This window comes from Chiloscyllium plagiosum, unplaced genomic scaffold (genome assembly GCF_037043375.1).
Source record: "Chiloscyllium plagiosum isolate Xiang-an unplaced genomic scaffold, Cpla_swu_hap1 HiC_scaffold_11, whole genome shotgun sequence".
Lineage (NCBI taxonomy): Eukaryota > Metazoa > Chordata > Chondrichthyes > Orectolobiformes > Hemiscylliidae > Chiloscyllium > Chiloscyllium plagiosum.
Genome location: NW_028270149.1, coordinates 25,598,389 through 25,616,565, shown reverse-complemented (window position 1 = coordinate 25,616,565; position 18,177 = coordinate 25,598,389). Strand labels below are relative to the sequence as shown.

The 18,177-nt window shown below is 39.6% G+C and overlaps 1 protein-coding gene across 3 annotated transcripts in view; it reads left to right on the top strand.

Annotated features, from left to right (window-relative positions):
• abcb7 (ATP binding cassette subfamily B member 7) overlaps positions 1-18,177 on the top strand; it is a 100,700-nt gene that overhangs the window by 71,042 nt on the left and 11,481 nt on the right. For all 3 annotated transcript variants that reach the window (XM_043704996.2, XM_043704997.2, XM_043704995.2), the window contains exons 12-14: positions 3,254-3,383; positions 9,236-9,407; positions 16,671-16,774. In XM_043704996.2, coding sequence (XP_043560931.1) covers positions 3,254-3,383; positions 9,236-9,407; positions 16,671-16,774 — 406 coding nt within the window. The remainder of the gene's footprint in view (positions 1-3,253; positions 3,384-9,235; positions 9,408-16,670; positions 16,775-18,177) is intronic.

Here is an 18,177-nt window from a genome sequence, read left to right as displayed (position 1 = left end):
ACCTGAGTCAAAGGTCTACTAAGAAGTACCTTTGTGAAGATATTTTGAAAATCCAAGAATATGATCGAACCTTGTCTTCTCCTTTTTGTTACTTCAAAAGAATTCAGTATTGTTGGTCAGCTTTGATCTTTCCTTTTGGAATCCAATTTTTAAAAAAATATCCAAGTGGTCTATTGTATCTTTTAGAAAAGATTCCACAATGTTTTCTGACATCATTATTAAGTTGACTTGTCTTTGCTTCTCCAGATGACTTATTCAAATATTTTGAAACTGAGACTATTCTGCAAAATATACTTTGGGTGAGGGATATCAACATCGATCAGTAAGAATGGCTTAATACCACAAGTCCAAAGATGTGCAGGTCAGGTGAATTGGCCATGCTAGGTGCATTAGTCGGAGGGAAATGAGTCTGGGTGGGTTACTCTTCGGAGGGTCGGTGTGGACAGAAGGGCCTGTTGTTGGGCAGAAGGGCCTGTTACCACACTGTAGGGAATCTAACCTAATCTACTGACTGAACTGGTTGAGACCTAAAAGGCATGGCTACTATCTTGGTCTGTGGCAGTTGATGAAAACGAACAAGTGGGGAAAAATCTACTTGACTTCATCCTCCACAATCTAGCTATTGCAGATGTGTCCACCTATGACAATAATGGTAGGAGTAAACACTGCCCACCATGGAGACCAAGTCCTGCTTTCACCTGGAGTGTTCCTCCCATTATGTTATGTGGCGCTACTATCCTGCTAAATTGGCCAGACTTGAAATCGATCCAACAACTGAAACTTGAGTCGAGGTGCCGGTGTTGGCCTGGGGTGGACAAAGTTAAAAATCACACAACACTACCTGATGAAGGAGCAGCTTGTATTTCCACATAAACCTGTTGGATCTGCTGTCATGTGATTTTTAACTGAAAATTGAATATTCATGAGGTGCTTTGGATTATCAGTAGAATTGTATTCAATCACATTATTATGGCTTGGCATTTCCCTCAGCCTATTGCTTGTCAAGCTGAGAGTAATCAACCCTGATTCAATGAAGAGTACAGGACAGCATTCTAGGAGCAGCACTGGGCATACCTTCGTACCAGTGATCATCCTAGTGAACCTTTGCTGAACGGCCTCCAGTTTATTTCCTGTTTAGCCATAGTTGGTTTATATCTCCTCAGAATCTTTCCTCCTTACTGGGATATATTTTTGCTCAGAGTCATAAATTATCTCTTTAAATGTCTGCCACTGCTTGCTTGCTGTCATTCCTGTTAATCTATTAATCCGGTTGACTTTAGCTAACTATATCCTTCTTTTCATTGCAACTCACTTTAAGTTAAACACAGTTGTTTCTGACCCAAGGTTCTCACACTCAAACTGGAGAAGGGTTACACGTGAAACATTGACTTCTCCACCTCCTGATGCTGCCTGTCTCGCTCTGTTCTTCCAACCTCCTGCTTGCCTATCTTGGATTTCTAAATCTGCAGTTTTTTTTGTCTGTTTAATTTTGTTGACTGTCTATCTTGTGGCTCAGGTACTAATTTGGAGGTTATTACTTTTTTGGTTCTGCTTTTTAATTTAGTCCCTAGCTGCTTATATTTTCACCAGCAGAGCCTTTTTTCTTTTTCTGTCAATATAGCGGCACGGTGGCTCAGTGATTAGCACTGCTGCCTCACAGCACCAGGGTCCTGGGTTCGATTCCTACCTGTCTGTGTGGAGTTTGCACATTCTCCCCATATCTGCGTGGGTTTCCTCCGGGTGCTCCGGTTTCCTCCCACAATCTAAAGACGTGCACGTCAGGTGAATTGGCCATGCTAAATTGCCCACAGTGTTAGGTGTGTTAGTCAGGGATAAATATAGGGTAGGGGAATGGGTTTGGGTGAGTTTCTCTTTGGAGGGGTAGTGTGGACTTTTTGGGCCGAAGGGCCTGTTTCCACACTGTAGAGAATCTAATCTAATTGGTACCTACATGGACCAAGACAAATGGATCATCGCCCTCCTATTCCAAGTTCTGTACAGCCTGGATGAGAAATCCTGAAACAGAACACCAGGCAAGCAATACAGCCGTTGGGACACTCAATCCTGGTCGCAAAGATTGGTGTCAATTCCCCTTACTATATTAACCTAATTACAACTACATTTCTCTTTTAACCTCTCCCTTAACTGACTCTCTTTACGATGGTGCTATGATCAGTTTGCTCATCCACTCTCATCCACACAAGGAGAAAGAATCTCAAACCTGTTCGTCAAGCTCAAGTGCTGAGGCTCCTTCAACACTGCCTTCCTGATCCCTCTGCCTGCCTCACTCATAGTCACAACCTCCTTTACATGGCCACTGCCCAAATTTGATGTAGTTAATCTCCAGGGTGTAACCCCCTCCTGAAACTCTGTGTCTAGGTAACTTGTCCCCCTCCCTGCTGTGTCACAGTGTTTGAAGCTCAGAATCCAGCTCATCAACCCCGATCCCTGAAACAACCACCACTTGCTGCAGATGTGGTCACTATGAACCACAGTGGGGTCCACCAGCTCCCACATGATATTGAATGGCAGTGTGTGATAAAATGCTATCCACTTGACTGGATTGGTGCAGCTGCAACAACATTCAAGCAAGACTCCAATCAGGTCAATACCAGTACACATTGGCAGCAGTGTATACCATTTGCTAGATGTTTGCAATAACTCACCCAGGCTTCTTCAGTAGCATCTTCCAAATCTACATCCTCTACGACCTAGAAGTATAAGGGTTGTGGCTGCTTTCGAATACCAGTCCCTGCAAGCTTCGTTCCAAAATGGACATTATTCTGACTTGGACCAATGTCACTGAATCATAATTTGGAACACCTTTCCTTATAGTGCTTTGGGTGTCCCTGCACTCCAAGGACTGTATTACAGTTTTCTCCAGGGCATTTGGCTATAGGGTTGTTCTAGCCAATGACACCTAAATCTCAGGATTTTTTCAAACAGTCTCCAATTGTCTGATGCAGTTATTATTATTACTAATGAACTTTGATATATATTTCTTAGTCTTTCCATCCCCACCTGCTTTATAGGTGTTTAGATTAACCAATGTGGAGTTGAGGTGAATTCCAAGTTTGGTTATCTCATTCACCCCCTTTCTGTCTTGACTTTATTTTTTTCTAATTTCATCCAATACTTTATTATACTTTGATATTTACCGGGGATGGTCCAGTTTATCATTCCATTAATAGATTTGACTTATCTTTTGACAAGCACCTTTAAATAATTGTACAATTTGTTTTGTATGGTACAGGAAAAGCACAATAGTGAGGTTGCTGTTCCGCTTCTACGAACCTCAGGCCGGAAACATTTACGTGGCTGGTCAGAATATTAAAGATATTAGTCTGGAAAGCTTGAGGAAGGCCATTGGTGTTGTACCACAGGTAAGGATGATTCTGTCCAAATGTTTTTCAGGTCTCAGTTTGTAGGTATGTTTTCAATGTCTTGTTTAAGCAGCAAATTTGATATCAGTGAACAGTGGGTGGAGGGAGGGATGCCAACTGACATACTAATAATTCACATAACAGTTGTCATACTTGAGTTAATTGCATAAGATGCATTGCTTTCTTAAAGTTGCCAGCCAAATCGTTAAATCCTTCTGGTTGCACAGTAATGGTCTGAAATATTCTTGCTTTGGGCAAACTGAAATTCTGAAAGGGGAAGCCCAATTTGAAACTGACTGCAATGACAGATGGCAGGCTGTTGTTTTTCTGATTTAGAATAATTTAACTGCATAAATATATTAACTGTGTTGAATTGTTCCTGTGGATTTCACCCTGCATGCTAATCTTCTGAGGGTTTGACAATAAGTAAACTGTATGCAACAAATCTTTACGATCTATTGCATTTTACATTTCTGAAGTATTGAAGTCTTGGCCAGGCCACTAGGTGGAGTGTTTAAATTCTTCAGGCTCTGTGTAGAAGCTTCATTTTTTCTTTGTGAAGAGCTCAGATAGTGGTGGCAGGCTATGATCCAGTTTTGGCTAATTTCTCAAGTAGTGTCATCCAGAGCTTCCTGGACTGTGGGTCTCAATTCCCCAGTGGGGTACTGAGATGAGTTTTTGGGACCACAATTAACACTGGTGGTCATGGAACTTCGATTACTTTCTGACAGCTGCAAGGACCCTTCAAATGCTTGCATTCTATTTTTGACTATGCGGCCTAATGGACTGCTATCTGAAATCTGATTGCTGCTGGAAAAAGCTGGAGAATAATTACAATAGGTGTATACTTTTAAAGAAACCCTGTCTTTTCATTGTTTGTCCCCACACTTCTGTTCTCCCAATTCCCCAACTCATTTAACGAGTAAACCTGACCCCCGCCTCAACAACTTCTAGCCCCAAAATTTTCAGTCCAGGGTGTCACAAAGCCTAAGGTGTTAAAAAGAGATCACACCATGAAAATGTTTGAGAAGCACTGTTATAGCCTCTGAAGCACCTTGGGATATTTTCTTATGTTGAAGGTGCAGTGCAACTCCAAGTTAATATTTGTGGTCAGAAATCGGCTTGAAAGATATACAATGTGCATATGTGCCTTTTCCATTATGATACAAACGAACAAGCAACAAGAATAGGCCACTCAGCCCTTTAAGCCTGTTCCACTATTCAATAACTCATGACTGGTCTGATTTTACCTTCAACTCTACATTCCCGCATAAAATCAATTCAATCCTTCATTGCCTTAGTAATCAAGAATCTGTCTACCTCTGCCTTAAAAATATTTAAAGATTCTGCATCCACTTCCTTTTGGAAAGGGAAGTCCAAAGACATTCAACCCTCTGAGGGGGTTGAAAAAGGCTTCCTCATTTCAGTCTTCAATGTGTGACTCCTTATTTTTAAACTATAATCCCCAATTCTAGATTAGATTAGATTTCCTACAGTGTGGAAACAGGCCCTTCGGCCCAACCAGTCCACACCGACCCTCCGAAGTGTAACCCACCCAGACCCATTTCACTCTGACTCATGCACCTCACTGTTTGGGCAGTTTAGCATGGCCAATTCACCTAACCTGCACATCTTTGGACTGTGGGAGGAAACTGGAGCACCTAGAGGAAACCCACGCAGAATATGCTAAGTCCGAGGCTGGAATCGAACCTGGGATGCTGGTGCTATGAGGCAGCGGTGCTAACCACTGAGCCATCGTGCCGTCCTTTATTCTTAAACTGAATCTTAATGTATTTCGTCATAAACTGATTAGAATGCAGTGCTGTGACATTGAATATACCCATTTAGTCTGTCCAAAAATACATGACCACATAGGCCTGGAAAGATCCAGTTTCCATCTCTGATTCTTTTGTCTAACCCAATGTCTTTAGGGTGTAAAGGGAATAAAGCTGTTTAGGTTCCCAGTCCTAATCATTACCTGGTGTTGACTGGAAAGGATAAGGTTGAGGTTTCTTATGATCAAATATCCTACTAGAATTCATCACTGTTTGTCCAATGAATTTACTAAACAGTTGCTGCAATCTTTGGGACCCCACTTTAGGAGAGAATGCATTTTCACAGAAGAGACTACAATTGTTTATAATTAGTGACAATGACCTATAGTAATTACTCAGACACTTAAATGCATCATCATATCTCACCACTGCTTCCAAGTTACGTAAACACTCTTTGGGACAAGCTTTCGTCTAACATGTTAAGCAAATGTTGGAAACATAATTATAAGTTGGGCCCGAGGTTTTTATTTTTACAAAATTAAATCCTGAAATGCTTTCACACTAAAACAAAATTGTTCTGTTCCCAGCTGAGGTTATTACTGGGCAAGTCAGATCCCAAACTGAAATCTGACTTAATAGATTAGATCAGATCTTTCACCGAAACAAACCTTCACATGGCAGATTTAGTTTTAACAATAAAATAGACATTTATTATACACAAAAAATGAAAATCCAAGTAGAATAAACTGAACTATTTATTTATAACACATTTAAGGATTTCATAACATGATAAAAGTGAATCCCAAAAGCGTTATTTTACATTTACTCTTACCAGAGAGAATTCCCTTCTCTTTCACATCTATGGCGCTAAGGTTAACTGTGGCTTCAATACTTTCATGAGAATCTGATAGCAGCTCTCTGAAAACTGAGCTGAGACTTTCTCAGCTTGTAATAACTTCCCAAATACTCATGGTCTGGAACCTTACAACTAAATGCTTCCATCAAGGTAATCTATGTCTTAACTGTTCTAAACTATATCCTTTGGAGTAACTGTTTTACCAGATCCAGCTTCTGCCAACAATTCTGCAAAACCTGCCAAACTGAAACTCAAAAGCTATTTCCAAACTATGATGTTTTCCTCTAATCAAAAGGGAAAAAAAATCTGACGTTTCAAACTGAAAGCCTAATGTACAATTGTTTATTTTGATCATAAAAACACTCCGTGAAAACACAACCCCATTGCATATCAAGAACGCATACTTTTTTACAAAATGTGAACATAGTTAGAAATACTTGAGTTGACTTTAAACCTCTTAAGACATGGCAAAACCCACATGCCACTTGTTCAATCCAAACTTTAAAATAAATGATACCAAAAATATAGATAAATCACACCTCTTAAACCACAATTTATGTATATGATGCATTTTAGTTGAACTTGTAACAATTCCAAATCTTGAAAGAGAAATTTGAACAACTGGTAATCACTTGAAAGAACTGCACCATCAACACGTTTTCAGTCAGAAACTATATTGTTTGTTTTTAAAAAAAAGCACTAGACACTTGGCATGTATAGCTAGAAGTTAGTGTTATTAACCCATTTTCACCTTTCCTGGTATGCTACAACCCTCCAGAATTCACCTTAAATTCCCCTGTTTCCAAGCAGTTCTCACAGGCATGAAATTTCATGGAAGCCTATAAACGTATGTACGCGGAGCCCTTCAAGCATGCTCTACTGTTCGGCAAGGTCATGGTTAATCTGATTGTGACCCCTTATCTACATTCATACCTTTTGGTGACAACCTTTCACTCTTTGTTTATCAAGAATATATCTACCTCTGCCTTAACAATTTCAAGGACTCTGCTTTTGCCACTGTTTCTCGGAGAGAGATCCGAAGACTCAACTACCTGAGAGCTTATTGTCTGTTTTAAATGGGTGACCCCTGATTTGCAGAAATGTGGCCCTTGTTCTAGACCCTCCCATAAGAGGAAACATTCTATCTGCATCCATCTGTCAAGATCCTTCTGGATTTATGTTTCCATCAAGTTGTCTCTTACTCTTCTGAGCTCCAGTGGATAGAAACCCAGCCCGTCCAACGGTTCCTATGATATCCTGCCCATTCCAGGCATTAGTCTAGTATGCCTTTTCTGAAACATTTCTTCAGTTACATCCTTAAACAAGATGGCAAACGATGCGCACGGTACTCCAGATGCGGTCTGATCAGTGCCCTGTATATATGTACAGCACAGAAATAGACCCTTCGGTCCAACTCATCCATGCTAACCAGATATTCTAAATTAATCTCATCCCTTTTGCCAGTGCTTAGTCCATATCGCTCTAAACCCTTCCTATTCAAATATCCATCTAGATGCATTGTAAATGTTGTAATTGTACCAGCCTCCATCACTTCCTCTGGCAGCTCATTCCATATGTGCACCACCTTTTGCATGAAAAAGTTGCCCCTTAGATGTGTCTCATCTCTTTCCCCTTTCACCCTAAACCAATGCCCTCTAGTTCTGGACTCCCTTGTCTATTTACCCTATCCACTCCCCTCCTGATCTTCTAAAACGTCACCACTCAGCCTCTGACACTCCAGAGAAAACTGCCTCGGCCTATTCATAAGCTCCTATTTCTCTTGTGTTAAATAATGTTCTATTAGCTCTCTTAGTTACTTGCTGTACCTTTTATCCTAACCATTCGTGCTTCATGCACGTGAACACTTACATCCCTCTATAGTTTAGAGCTCTGCAATCTCTCACCATTTAGATAATATATTCATTTTTCACTCTTCCTGACAAAGTGGACAATTTCACATTATTCCACATACTGTTAGCAAGGTTTGAGAAGATTTGTAGCTTAGGTTGAGGTTTTGGATGTAGGTTTGCTCGCTGAGCTTGAAGGTTCATTTCCAGGCGTTTTGTCACCCTAATAGGTAACATCTTCAGTGGGCCTCAGGCGAAGTACTGCTGAAAGTTCCTACTTTCTATTTATATGTTTGGGTTTCTTCGGGTTGGTGATGTCATTTCCTGTGGTTGTTATTTCCACTACAGGAAATAACTCCACTACAGGAAATAACTTCACAGGAAATTACTTCACCAAACCAAAGAAACCCAAACATATAAATAGAAAGCAGGAATTTTCAGCAGTACTTCGCCTGAGGCCCACTGAAGATGTTACCTAGTAGGGTGACAAAATTTCTGGAAATGAACCTTCAAGTTCAGCGAGCAAACCCACATCCAAAATCCACATACTCTATTTGTCTCATCCTTGCTAACTCTCTTAAGTATCTTTTTTTAACCTCTTGTGTCCTCTTTACATCTTAGTTTTGTGCGTTTCTTTGTATTGTCAACAAATTTGCCAACCGTAACTTCTGTCTCTTCATCTCAGGCATTGATATCCATTTTTTGTGTTGAGAACCTAGCACCTATCATGTGACCTACCACTTAGTGCATCTTACAACCTGATAAAAACGCATTTTACACTCAACCCCTCATATCTAGTAACTAGCCACCCTTCTCACAATCTGCTGCTCCCTACAATGAGTTTTTATTTTCTGCAATAACCTTTCCATAGGGCACCTTATCACAAATTATAGAAATTAAAATGAAATGTAGTTTGATTTGGTCTTGAGATAGAGATTCAGCCATGCTCATGTTGAATAGCAGAATGTGCTCAATGGACCAAATGGCCTACTCCTGTTGTTCTGTTTCCAAGTGAGTCAAAATAGTACCTTAAGATCATTTACTTGTTTCTACAATTAACTCATCATCTTGCTCTTGCTTGAATTTTCCCTGACACCATTCCTAAAAAGTGCAGATAGTCACTTTAACTGCAAGAGTTTAAACTTTTTGTCAAGCATCCATTTCTATTCCAAGCAGTAGTGAAATTCTATGCATGCTATGTTTTTGAAGATCAGATAATGATTACTGCACTGGAAAATGCAGCTTAATTTGAGTATGCAGTGGTTAGGTGTGTTAATGTGTTATGGTTTAACACGTGAAATGAATGCAATCGATCATCATTCATGAATTTTGTATGTTTGCAGTTGCTACTGCTTTTTGTTCTTTGACTTCTAGGATGCAGTCCTGTTCCACAATACCATCTTTTATAACCTTCAATATGGGAACATGACTTCAACTCAAGAAGAAGTATACAATGTTGCAAAGCTTGCTGGGCTTCATGACTCAATACTCAGAATGCCAAATGGTTATGACACTCAGGTTGGTGAACGCGGACTAAAGCTTTCAGGTGAGTCCAAGGAAGACTGGAAATTGTGATTGGAGGTACTAGCCTTATCTCCATTTTAAATAGCTCCACTAATATTTAGAACAGTGCCTTGATAATTTGTTGAAATACATTCTAAACTTGCAGACCAGCAGGTCGGGCTTCCTACTAGGGTGACAGTTTGAATTGTCTATCACATGTATGTGGAAATATTTCTACTTTGGGAACTATATTAATAGGCACTCAAATTATTACATCCAGCTGCCATAAGACATAGTAGTTACTATCACTTACAAGGAGTGCTATAAAAGAATAAATGGTTAGAAGAGTGTGTTAGGAAAAAGGGTTAGGAAAAGTAGTAAGCCAGCAGTAGGATTGAATGCCAGGAGTCAAGTCATTGTCAACTGTTGAACTCAATGTGTTCATAGCTATGGCAATATGCAACATAGATACCGCCAGCTTTGAATCACCCTGTAAGGCTACTGTTCTCTGCTCAGCGTGTGATGCAGCAGAACCGTAAGGTAGGTTCTTAATCCACTTTGTTTGCGTGGTTGAGATCAGCTCTCCAAGTCTTGAAACATTGCAGTACAGAGTTGAACTGAGAGTTGAGTTGTCATTTTTGTATCTCTGAAGCAGAAACCACTTAGGTAATATGTTAGCTTAGACAAATTTTGCTAGACCCATTCATATTGCTGGTTGATACTGGGAATTTTAAATACATTACTGCATACAGAAGTAGAAGAATTTTTATTTTTGATTAGATATATTAGTTGGAAATTACTCCCACAAAGGATTTTAGGCTTAACGTCTGTAAGTGAAAATGTTTAATACGTTTTAAAAAGTACCATTTACAGGTGTTTTATCTTATCATTTCAGATAAACTTTATTGTGGAAGTTCTTAATGAACTTATTCAATCCATTAAAGTCAGCAAGCTTTTAACTTCGAGAAACCATGAGTTTATGTAGGGGTGGAGATACAATGATGTTTTTGGTAGCTTTGTGGTTTCAGAGTTTAAGGTTGCTTTGCTTTAATTTTTTATAAACTAATTTCAATATTTACTGAACTTTGAGCTACACTTTTTCTTACCGTGGGTATCTTTTGTACATTGTATGTTAGTGTCTATTGTAACTGAAATACACACATTCCATTCTAACAGGAAACTTTAAAAAAATAGTAACTTAATCTTGTTTTGAGGTTCGGTCAATCATTTCAGTAACTTTGCAAAGCTTAGGCAAGTCATTCCGATATTTTGCCTCTGTAACATTAAGTGGTTAAGAACATTAGTCCATTGGGATACATGTGTTTCTAGTCTGTCAAAACAGATACTGGTTTCTTCACACAGAAGATCTACAACTAGATTAGCTTTCCTGTTCAAACATCCATAAATAATCCTGTCACCCACAACAAATTTGGTGGTTGTTTCTATGTTGTAGTGAGTTAACTTATATAGCCCTGAAAATGTGTGAAATTGACACTTGCCTTGGAGTAATGTCTCATTCTAAAGAATCCTTTCAGGATGCAGGATGGAGATAGTGAAGGAACAGAAAAATAATTAAAATAGTGACGTATCATTTAACATAAGAGGAGGAGGAGTGGATAATTTGCTCAAATAAATTAAGTTAAGCTTAATCATTAACTGCAGCAGTGTAAATTGCTGTTCAGTGGTAGACTTGAACAATGTATTTCCGTTTAATGAACTGGTATTCAGTTACACAGTATTTTAAATAAACTTAGTAAAACTGTGATTAGTACCTTTGCTTTTTTGAGAATGCTTTAGAAAGCAGCGAGAGTGCAGTTCTGCACAGCCTCTCACTATGAAATGTAGAATGATGTATCATTTTTTTATTGCAAGGATTTAGTATACTTATTTAGGCTATAAACTTGAAAGTGTATGTTTCTCAGCAAAAAAAAAGCCGTCAGATACAGGAGCAAAATTAGGCCATTCAGAGAATCAAGTCTCCTCCACCATTACATCATGGCTGATATGTTTCTCAACCCCATTCTCCGGCCTCTCCCCAAAATCCTCAATGTCCTTGCCAATCAAGAACCCATTTATCTCAGCCTCCTGCGGCAATGAGTTCCACAGATTCATCCCCTCTGGCTTTAGACATTTTTCCATCTCTGTTTTAAAAGGTCATCTTTTCACTCAGGCTATGCCCTTGGTTCCTAAGTCTCTGCTACTGGTGGAACTATCTTCTCCACATTTACTCTATCCAGGCCTTTCAGTATTTTGTAAGTTTCAATCAAATTTCCCCCTCCTTCTAAACGCAAAGTATAGACTGAGTCCTCAACCACTCCTCTTATGTCGTGCCCTTCATTCGAGGGATCATTCTTGTGAACCTCATCAGGACCCCTTCCAAGGCTAGCACATCCTTCCTTAGATATGGGGCCTAAAGCTGCTCACTATTTCAAATGCAGTCTGACCAGAGCCTTTTCCAGCCTCAGTAGTACAATCCTGTTCTTGCATTCTAGTCCTTTCGAAATGAATACTAACACTGCATTTGCATTCCTAACTGTCAATTGAACCCATATGTTATCCTTATGAGCCTGTAAATTAGCCTTAAGAGAATTCTGAAACAAGACTCCCAAGTCCCTTTGTACTTCAGATTTCCGAAGCCGTTCCCCTTTTAGAAAATAGTCTACACTTCTGTTCTTCCTACCAAAGTTCATAAACACTCACTTTCCCACATTCCATCTGCCATTTCTTTGCCCACTCTCCTAGCCTGTCCAAGTCCTCTGCTTTCTCAACACATCCTGTACCTCTAACTATCTTTGTGTCATCTGCAAACTTCACAACAATGCCCTCTATTCCTTCGTCCAGATTGTTAATGTATAGCATGAACAGTTGCGGTCCTAATACTGACTCTTGTAGAACTCTAGCCACTAGCTGCCACCCAGAAAAAGATCCTTTTATGTCCATTCTCTGTTTTCTCCCACTCAGTCAATCCTCTGTCCATAGCACTACTTTGCCCCTTATATCATGGGCTGTTATTTAGTAGCTTTCTGTGCAGCCCCTTCTCAAAAGACTTCTGGAAATCTATTTAGATCCCATCCACTGGCTCTCCTTTGTCTAACTTGCTCATTAGTTCCTTAAAGCATTCTAGGGGTAGACAAACAGGAGGCTAGAAGAGCACATTAAGCCAGGGAGCATCAGGAGGTGGAGAAGTCAGCGTTTCAGGTGTACCTAACAGATTTGATAGGCATGATCTACCCTTGATTTAGCCAAGTTGACTCAATCCTGTGTTACCATGCGCTTCCAAGTACTCCGCAATCTCATCCTTAATAAGTGACTCTAAAACTCTTAGCAACAACCAAAGCTAAAAGAATCGGGTGTTTTGTTCGTTTTTATTAAACTTGAAAGAAAAGTTGAATTGTGGCCACTTATTGGTTTTGAGAGAGCTTGTAGTTTTGGAAGGGTGGATTTGATACTTTTGAGAGACTAATTTTAGATTGAGAATTTGCTTTACAGGTTGCTTGGCCTCTTTCACAATGAATCTCATCCACTCTGAGTGGACAAGACATAACAATCAAAAGATTCTGCAAAGTATAAAATCTTCTAGCTCAAGCCAAGACCTAAGTCTGAATGACCAGTCATTGAATTGACTATTGCCGTGGTCAACCACAATGTGATACCATCACCAAAATCTTTCCAAAGACCTGAGGAAGTCATCCTTTTTGTTGGGAGTTATTTTTCCCTGTATTTTCAATCCATAACATTCCTAAAGAAAGCTGTTTGTCCCTTCTGACCTTTTTGTGAATGAGTTTCAATTTAAAGGGGATATTGTTTGTTTGCATATTAGTAATCCATTTTTGTCAAGTTAAATAAGGTTTCTATAATTCTTGTTTCCTTGATGAAAGTTGGTATAAGTGTTTTATCTTTCCCACTGAATACAGTTGGACATTAACTGTCCTCGTGATTAAGTTAGTTACACTTCACATTGGGATCGCTTGTGCAATAGTGGGGTTTGAATTCTGACACACTTTCCATCAATTTTCATTCTGCAACACAGCTGCCCCTTGATTTGGCAATATTCAGTCAGGGTAGAGAGATTTTTGCCAGGCATCTTAGTGACTGAACAGGCCAAATCTAAACTTACAGCCTTGGGTTTTTATTTCCTTCCCTGCTGTCACTCATCTTTAAAACTTTGGCAATCAAGCTAAATCATGCTTTGAATTGCAATTTGTCAACATTGAGCAATTGATAAGTTCCTCTGAGCCACTAAGGTCAAAGCTGCTCTGATTCAAGGAGAGTTTTAGATTGTCTTCGAAGCATTTTCTTTAACCTCCCTGGAGTGCTGACTATATGAGATTGGAAACAGAGCCCTATGTATTAATATATAGGTAGTTTCCAGTTCATGGAAGGGTGTCACACTGAGTCCAAGCAATCATCCTAAAGTGATATTGACCAGTGACAGGATGACAAACCAGTGACAAACCATAAAGACATTTTGTTTGTTACACAAATGAGTAATGTGGTAGAGGAATTTCAATGCTGGTGTAATTGCAGGCTGTACATTTCAATAACTGGCACATTGTATCCAATAATCTGTTTCTTTGTTTGTAACAAGCAAGAAACGGACTACACCTAACCAGCCCACACTTGGAAAATTCTCAACAGTGTCAACTTGGGTTGATTCTGCGATTGGCACCATTTACTGGATAATCCTGTTTGTGTGTATGTAGGATTACATTGACCATCAGTTTAGGATGGTCATTTGAGCCTTCAGTATGGCACACTTCCATGTAATAGAAAGCCATATGTATTAATGTATCAGGCCCTGATCTTTGCAAACACAAATAACAGATGCACGCTGCCACTATTTCAACTCTCCAGAATAGGGCACTGCCATTCTCTGGTTCTCATCACAGCCCAATGCCTTGATTAATGAGCATCAACATGCCTAGTTTAAAATTTAAATATTAACTGATGCATTCTCCATGACGATGCCTTTACCAATCAAAATCCACTTGCCAGCCAATCATTCTCTTCAACAGAATAAATGTTCCTTTCCCTTTACATTCGTGTTTTTTGCAAATTGTCATGATGAATGCAAGATGAACAACTTTGATAATATAGCTATATATATATATATATATATATATATATATAAAAATCTCTAAAACAAATCACTGTTTTACCTTAAACATTACAATTTTCTTTACTTGTACTTGAGCATTAGAAATGCAAGTCCATTTACACATTTTTATGTAACTAGTGAAAACCATACAAAAAGCAAAAATTGAGTAGTTCAGAGCTCTGATGAACAATGTGTTATGATCCCAGTTAATGTTATTAGACAAACCAGATCCCAAAGTGAAATGTGGCTTGATAGATCATTTCTTTTTGTTTGAGAGGTCTTTTGCTGAAACATGTATACAATGCTACGGATTGGTTTTTACAATAAAACTAGTTTATTATGCAAAGGAAATGAAGGTAAAAATGATAAATTTAAAATATTTATATATGGCACAAGTTTAAAGAGTTTGAAACACATAGTAAAATGTAATCACATTAATCTCTAAAGCACTCCTTTCCAGCACACACTAGATAATTCACTTTTCTATTTGATCTTTTGGGCTTAGTTTAATTGTAGCTTCAATTCCCAGTCTTGAGAATATGAACCAAACACTTCTAGTCCGGAACTTTAAAACTTAACTCCTTACACTGAGCTAACTTATTTTGTTACAGTTCCAAACTAAACTATCTTGTTTCCTTTACCTGTCCAGCTTCAGTGAGATTTCTGCAAACTGCCCAATTGAAACCTAACAACTTTTTTTCCTCAAGACATGGATGTTTCCCCTAACAGAAAGAAGAACAAAAACAATCTCTTCCTTTCCAAATTGAAAACCTAATGCACAGTTGTTTGTTTGCACGTAAAAGCTTTCTCAAAGTAATGTAAGCAAATTACTATTCACCTTCAAGAAAATAGGTTGATTTAAGACCAATGTTATAAAATCACCAGTGCTATAGCAACATGTACAAGTTGATCCTTAAACCCATTCAGACACACAAACCAAAACACTCATGCCATTGGCTCACCTCAAACTTCTAAAATAAATGATGTTAAAATACAATAAATTGTGCACCTTGCATCACCTTTGTGAGGCAGAAGTAAACACAATAGGGGATAAATATGACCTTTTTCCATCAGTATTTGATTGTATCGATAGAGTTTCCCTCTTAAAAACATGAGGCTGTGTCCTTTATTCCCTGTTACACTGTTGTAGTAGAGCCCTGAAATAACAATTAATAGCAGTGACATTACTCTGTTTGCTGGGGCACACGTTGAATCCACATAGAGTATGCAAAATGCAACTTCTGTTTTTTTCTTCAACTCTTAAAAAGCAGATGGATCAGTCATTTAATTTTCCTCTGTATTTGAATGCAGTCTTGAGTTGAACATTTTCCCTCAAATTATATAATTCATCTAGGATATCAATTACATAATTCATCTAGAATGTTAGCTCCTGGATTTTAAATTTAAAAACCAGTAAGGAAGACAGGAAATTATTTTCCTCCAACCTCCCTTGATCTTTTATTGTTGGCTATTTTCTCCCTGAACATTCCATATTTTCATGAAGCAACCTTCTAATTTGAAAATAATAGGGATTTGTGTTTCATATGCTTAATTCAGCATTTGGACTCCCAGCTAAACACTGAAGAGTAACCTTTATTTGAAAGCAAAATACTATGGGTGCTAGAAACTGAAATGAAAAGTTAAATGCTCTAAACTATCAGCATCTCTGACATGATCTGTGGAGAGAGAAACAGGTTGTTGACTTGTATATTTGCATGATGTGTGATCAGTAACTTGTCTGGTTCTTTCAGATGGTTTATCTGTAATCTGTCATTTTAATGGAGAAGCACCCTGCATTTGAAGCTCTAGTTATTTACATTGTAGAGCTGTCTAGGCCCAAAATGCCAGTTTGTCAGTAATAAGAGAGAGATTGCTATTCTTAGAAAACACTACATCCTTCTAATTCCTTTCTAACTTCAATCTCAGTGGGTAATGTCACAGAATCCCCTATGTGGCATAAAACCATGTTGATTGTAACTGATACAAATGGTAAATTATTTTGCAAAATAGTTTAACCTTCACATTTAAATGTGGCATTATATGAAACCAACGGGGAATGTAATGACATTTCATAGTCTTTTAACTTTTTAGTCTTTTTTTCTTTTTCCTTTAACCTGAAGAATTATGTTTGTGGAAGAACTGAAGCATTTTAAATGGACCTTTTGTCATTCATAGCCTAAGGTCAACGTAAGCTGATGTCTCTTTCAGGAGGAGAAAAGCAGCGAGTTGCAATTGCTCGAACAATTCTAAAAAACCCTCACATTATCTTGTACGATGAAGCTACGTCATCTTTGGATTCAATCACTGAAGAGGTATGCTTTTGATGTGTCTGGTCAAATATCACTTCTTTTGTATTCCCAACGATGCGGTTATAACACATTTCTCCTTCACAGCATATGAATTAAATGCCCTTTTTGTAAATCAAGGTAATGCAGCCTTGGAAGTAAATGGCAATTTTTAAACTATTTACTTGGAAGTGAATTTGACCTTCGCCATTCTCTTGGAGATGAACCAAGGAAGTGGCATCAAGGTGATGATCAGTACAGAACCTGGCCCTTTGCCCCAACATGTTTACACTGACCATGTTGCCATTCTAAACTAATTGCATCTACCTGTACATGCTCCATATTCCTCAATTCCCTGTTTGTTCATATGATTATATAAATGCCTCTTAATGTTGCTATCATATCTGCTTGTACCACCTCCTCTGGCTGCATATTCCAGGTACCTAGTGCTCTGTTTAAAAAAACTTTGCTCCACTGACCTTAAGGAGGAGAAAGTGAGGACTGCAGATGCTGGAGGTCAGAGCTTAAAAATGTGTTGCTGGAAAAGCGCAGCAGGTCAGGCAGCACCAAAGGAGCAGGAGAATCGACGTTTCGGGCATAAGCCCTTCTTCAGGAATGAGGAGGGTGTGCCAAGCATGCCACGATAAAAGGTGGGGAGGAGGGACTTGGGGGGGGGGGGGGCGGCATTGGGAATGCGATAGGTGGAAGGAGGTTAAGGTGAGGGTGATAGGCCAGAAAGGGGATGGGGGCAGAGAGGTCGGGAAGAAGATTGCAGGCCAAGAAGGCGGTGCTGAGTCCGAGGGTTGGGACTGAGAAAAGGTGGGGGGAGGGGAAATGAGGAAGCTGGAGAAATCAGCATTCATCCCTTGTGGTTGGAGGGTTCCTAGGTGGAAGATGAGGCGCTCTTCCTCCAGGCGTCCTGTTGCCATGGTCTGGCGATGGAGGAGGCCAAGGACCTGCATGTCCTTGGCGGAGTGGGAGGGGGAGTTGAAGTGTTCAGCCACGGTACGGTTGGGTTGGTTGGTCCGGGTGTCCCAGAGGTGTTCTCTGAAACGTTCCGCAAGTAGGTGGAAGGCCTGTCTCCCCAATATAGAGGAGGCCACATCGGGTGCAGCGGATGCAGTAAATGATGTGTGTGGAGGTGCAGGTGAATTTCTGACAGATATGGAAGGATCCCTTGGGGCCTTGGAGGGAAGTGAGGGGGGAGGTGTGTGCGTAAGTTTTGCATTTCTTGCGGTTGCAGGGGAAGGTGCCGGGAGTGGAGGTTGGGTTGGTGGGGGGTGTGGATCTGACGAGGGAGTCGCGGAGGGAGTGGTCTTTCCGGAGCGCTGATAGGTGGGGAGGGAAATATATCCTTGGTGTTGGGGTCTGTTTGGAGGTGGCGGAAATGACGAAGGATGATACGATGTATCTGGAGGTTGGTGGGGTGG